This window comes from Theobroma cacao, chromosome 3 (assembly GCF_000208745.1).
Source record: "Theobroma cacao cultivar B97-61/B2 chromosome 3, Criollo_cocoa_genome_V2, whole genome shotgun sequence".
NCBI lineage: Eukaryota > Viridiplantae > Streptophyta > Magnoliopsida > Malvales > Malvaceae > Theobroma > Theobroma cacao.
In genome coordinates this window covers 16,560,307-16,565,160 of record NC_030852.1, presented here as the reverse complement: position 1 = coordinate 16,565,160, position 4,854 = coordinate 16,560,307, and the positions used below count along the sequence as shown (strand labels likewise).

Below are 4,854 nucleotides of genomic sequence, written 5' to 3'. Positions count from 1 at the left end.
AGAGAAAATTGTTGGATTGATTTGATTTTGATATATGTTAGTGTTTAGTGTTAGTTTAGCATGTTAGTAAACAAAATATGTAGAAAAACATTCATTTTTCCCATTACCTAGCCTTAGCTGAATTTTCAAGTCAATGGTGAGGAAGAATGTGATGTTATTTTAGGTTATTTGATTATGAAATCATGGTTTTTGATATGGAAATTGATGAATTATGGAAAGAAAATCAAGTAGGAAATTTTGTGACAGTGATGCACCATTTTGGCCGAATTTTATCAAGAAGGAATATGAATGTGGCTTTGCTGATTTTTGGGTTATTTGGCTGGATATTGGTGATTTGTAGCATCAGAAAAAGAAATGGGATCAATTGGAGCTAAATTGGATAAGTATTTCAATTTATCGAGTAAAAGACCGAAATAGGTCAATACGGTGTTTAGGCAAAATTTAGACCTTTTGCATTTCATACCATGCATTAGTGATCTAAATTAGTTATTTCAATTTAAGAGCAACGTAGTAAATTCCTTGATTTTATACTGTGTCAAGGTGGTGTGCCCTTCGACAAAGGCAAGGAAATTACGCTTGGGGATCACTAAGCTGAGTACACCCGAAATCTGAACTTTTGAAACCTGTGAGTAAACTTATTATCGTCTTAATGATCTAGAGTAGTTTTATTCAATTGTGTGATTTTATAGAAAATGGGTTTAAATGGTAAATTGCTATATTTTAGGAAAAAGTATGATTTTATAAAATGATTTTATAAATTTTCTAGAAAATTGAATACTGGTTTTGAAAGTAGAGTAATTAGAGACTGCCTGCTTGCGTTATAAATTGTGTTTTAAATTATATGGCTTATAGCAATATGTGAGCATGATTGGCAAAGTCTGTGTTTGTATCAAAATTATATATACTATGTATTCAGCCTTGAGAGGTTAGATTGCGATAAATTACCATGTCATGCAAAAAATGATTTTATAAATCAGGTGGTAGATAAAATAATTCATAATCCCTGCAGTGGAGGTTCTGTGGACCAGCCTAAGAGAGGGGTCACAGAATCAGATATACCTTACATCGATTAGAGAGCCGTGTGTAGGGTTTCTCTAGAGGTAAAGATTTGAGTGCACTTCACGTGGACCACCGCGTGAGAGTGAGACTCAGCCAACGCCAAGGCATGGCTAGAATTTCGGATGTAAAGACATTTAACAGCCTTGGTGGTCTCGGTCAGATGCTTAGGCCAAGGCATCCCCGGGAATGATTTTGGCAGGAGCCAAGTTTTGTGAAATACATAAGCCAAGTTGATTATTTGAGTAAATTGATTATTGATGTTATGAAAAACATATTGAAGTGGAATATCTTACTTGTCTGCATTTACTCGACTTTAGATGGTTTAGATGGTATCTATTTACTCACTGGGATTTTATAATCTCACCACCCTCAATTCCCCACATTTCAGGCTCAAGATAGCTGGTAGATAGCCGATTGCATCAAGGACTTCAGTTAGCATTGCATCGACAAAATTGTAGGTTCACAGACTCGCACCTTATTGGTTAGTTGGGGGCCCACGTGTCATTGTAAAAGTAATTTTATATTTCAGTTATCTGCTTTAAAGTATGTATGAATATATTTAGCTTTTACACTACAGAAATTGAATTACGAATTTCTCTATAAATATAGTTTTTTTATTTAAAAAATAAAATATTTTATTCAAACAATTATAATTTCATTTCAAATAATTATTTTAGACATCTAAATTTACTTTTAATTATTAAACATGTGTTTTTCACCCACACACCATGTTTTTGGCGGGTTTTGGTATTTTCGAAGAAAAATGACGAAAATGCCCTAGTGAGCAAGAAAATAATATTATATTGTTTTGATTTGGAAATGACTTATGATTTCTTGAAATGTGAGATTTAATAATTGTTGCTCACCGGGGAGATGCAGAAGCTGATGCTAAGCCTTGCGGGGTTTCGATTGACATTCCGGGTAATTAGTGCCTATCAGGATGTCACGGCGGTTGTCATGGGCCCGATGGGTGTTCCAGGCCGTGACAATTAAAGTGGTATCAGAGCATGGTTTAAAGATCAGAGATTTTAGTTTTAAAGCTTTGGATTTTAAAGTTTTTGATTTTAAAGTTGTTTTAAGAAATCCATACTGACACTGCGTGGCCTTGAGTTAGGTTAAGTCAGGTTAGATTGAATAGGATGCATTTGCATATAGAACTTGAGGTTGCCTAAGATTGTGTTATTTATCTTTATAGATCACTATGCCTCCTAGACGTGAACGCCCATCTGTTACTAGATCAGCGGGGAGAGGAAGGGGTCGTCCCCAACCTCGTTAGCAAGATGCAGTAAAGGAGGGATCAGCTGCATCCACATATCGAGCAGCATCTGCTGCTGAGCAGGTAGAGAGTCCTCCACATCCACCTCCTTCGCCACCTACTAGTATTCCCGCCATGCCTTTTGAGGCAGCACAGACATTGGTAGTTTTCTTCACCGCAATGGCTGGTCAAGCTCAGACTAGTCAGGTTCCACCTATAGTGCCTCCAGCTACTCTTTCAATTCTGCCAGTACAAGATGTATCTATTTCCAAGAAGTTGAAGGAGGCTAGACAATTAGGTTGTGCTTCTTTTACGGGCGATTTGGATACCACCGTAGCCAAAGATTGGATTAATCAAGTTTCGGAGACACTATCTGATATGAGGTTGGATGATGACCTAAAGTTGATGGTGGCTACGAGATTGCTAGAAAAGAGAGCTCGTACCTGGTGGAATTCGGTGAAGTCCCGTTCCACTACTCTTCAGATATGGTCAGACTTTTTAAGAGAATTTGATGGTCAGTATTTCACTTATTTCCATCAGAAAGAAAAGAAGAGAGAATTTTTGAGTTTGAAACAGGGGAATTTAACGGTAGAGGAGTACGAGGCTCGTTTTAATGTGTTAATGTTATATGTGCTAGATCTGGTGAAATCTGAGCAGGATCAGGCCAATTATTTTAAGGAAGGGCTCCGTAATGAGATTAGAGAGCGGATGATAGTGACTGGTAAGGAGCCGCATAAGGAAGTAGTGCAAATGGCTTTAAGGGCTGAGAAGCTCTCAAATGAAAATAGGAGAATGCGAGTTGAGTCTGCAAAGAGGAGGAATCCGAGTGTATCCTTCAGCCAGCCACCAAAAGGGGCAAGGATTCACTTGTATAAGGAGGTAATACCTCTGTTCCAGTAACATCTTCCCAACCTTCATTTTCACAGACACAGCAGAGGCCTTCGAGATTTGGTAGGTCTAAGATGACTATTTCTAAGAAAAGATCCCAAAGTTCTGATAAATGCAGAACGTGTGGGAATTATCATGTAGGGCTGTGTAGAGGGCCGGTACGATGTTTTCATTGTGATCAACCTGGTCACATTAGGAGTAACTGTCCCCAATTAGGACAGGCTACTATAGCTCCTCCATTCCCACTAGTTCATACGGATATACAGGGGAGAGATTTTGTTGAATCACAGCAGAGGCAAGGTGTGACTATATAATCTGGAGTGGAGAGTAACACTCCAGTGTATCCACCTTCTAGACCATAGACTCGTTCTTCGACAAGAGTTTTTGCTGTAATGGAAGATGAAGCAGTAGTCCAACCTAGAGAAAGTGAGTGAAAAGTTAGATGAAATGTGAGATAGTGACAAAGGATGTTAATATCAAACAAGGAGAATGTAAATAAAGGTTTCAAGAATAATATAGTAAATGAGTTCATATGGAATATTGCTGTAAGAATTTCTTATTATATTGTGGAAATTAGAACTCAAAAATACTTGAGGTATACAAAGTTAAAATGAATTTAAATCTTAAGCAACAAATTAATGTCGAAATACAAGAAGGATACAAAGCAATATAGAGGCATGAAAGATGATTGAGGACAAAGGGATGACTCTGAGGAATTGTGATACTGCATCGTATTTGATGATTAAATCAAGATAGATCTTGGAAGCATAAATGGGATTATAAGGCATGTACACATATGTGGGGTTGATATTGAAATATCCCATACTTTGATATGGTGATAAATAAAGTTGATCGAATGCAAATTGAGGTCAATTAAAATGTTTAGAAGTGATAAAAGACGAAAAGAGTAGTTTAGGATAAAATATTCCGTAAGTAAGAAAATAACAATAAAATAATAATAATTTTATCAGAGGAGAATTTCTGAGATAAAAGGCTATTCAGAAGTCAAGTGAGGCATAATAAGGTATTTCAGGTACTAAGGAGATAAGATAAAATTTTTAAAATATTAATATTAAGCCGGATGTCAAAATCAGTCAAGAAGAAGGATCATATGGTGGATCCAAGTGGGGGAGAAGATGACAAGCCCGACTCTATAAAAATAATTGTCATGATATACATGTGATGGATAGCATGTTTGCATGCTAAGAGAGTCCCGAAAAAAATTTACAAAAGTCGGTATTATACCTAGACGTACAACAAAGTTGATTTAAGCCTCGAACTAGATCAAATAGAGAATTCACGATGAAATTAAGAATTTTAAAGTTCCAAAATGGTTTAATATGGTAATTCGGAGTTCGAGGATCAATTTGGAGTCAAATCGAAATTTTCGCTATCTAAGGGTAAAATGGTCATTTGCCACCTGAGGACAAAATGGGAATTTTTAAAAAAGATTTTTGGCCCCATTTGACTTATTGGAGTAAGATTTGAGGTTTAGAAGTGAAAAATTTTAATTTCGGTATAATTTGGAGTAAAAGGGTAAAATGGTAATTTTACCACCCGGAATCAAAAATTTAATTTTTGAAAGGATTTTGATCAAATTTAATTATTTGGAGTGTAAAATGAGTATGAGGAGTGAAAATTATGCATTATGG

General features: G+C 36.2%; 1 protein-coding gene across 3 annotated transcripts; it reads left to right on the top strand.

Moving 5' to 3' along the window:
* Window positions 1,482-3,740, top strand: LOC108661200. 3 transcript variants are annotated; one of them, XM_018117189.1, is made up of 2 exons: window positions 1,482-1,513; window positions 2,255-3,740. In XM_018117189.1, exon 2 carries the CDS (start codon window positions 2,450-2,452, stop codon window positions 3,212-3,214), a length of 765 nt encoding a protein of 254 aa, XP_017972678.1. In that variant the 5' UTR covers window positions 1,482-1,513; window positions 2,255-2,449; the 3' UTR covers window positions 3,215-3,740. The 3 variants fall into 3 exon arrangements, with proteins under 3 accessions (XP_017972678.1, XP_017972677.1, XP_017972679.1); XM_018117188.1 differs by having other exon boundaries at window positions 1,501-1,540; XM_018117190.1 differs by lacking the exon at window positions 1,482-1,513 and adding an exon at window positions 1,540-1,571.

Excerpts from the sequence above, each read along its gene's own strand:
- LOC108661200 (XM_018117189.1), top strand. The coding sequence starts at position 2,450 with ATGCCTTTTGAGGCAGCACAGACATTGGTAGTTTTCTTCACCGCAATG.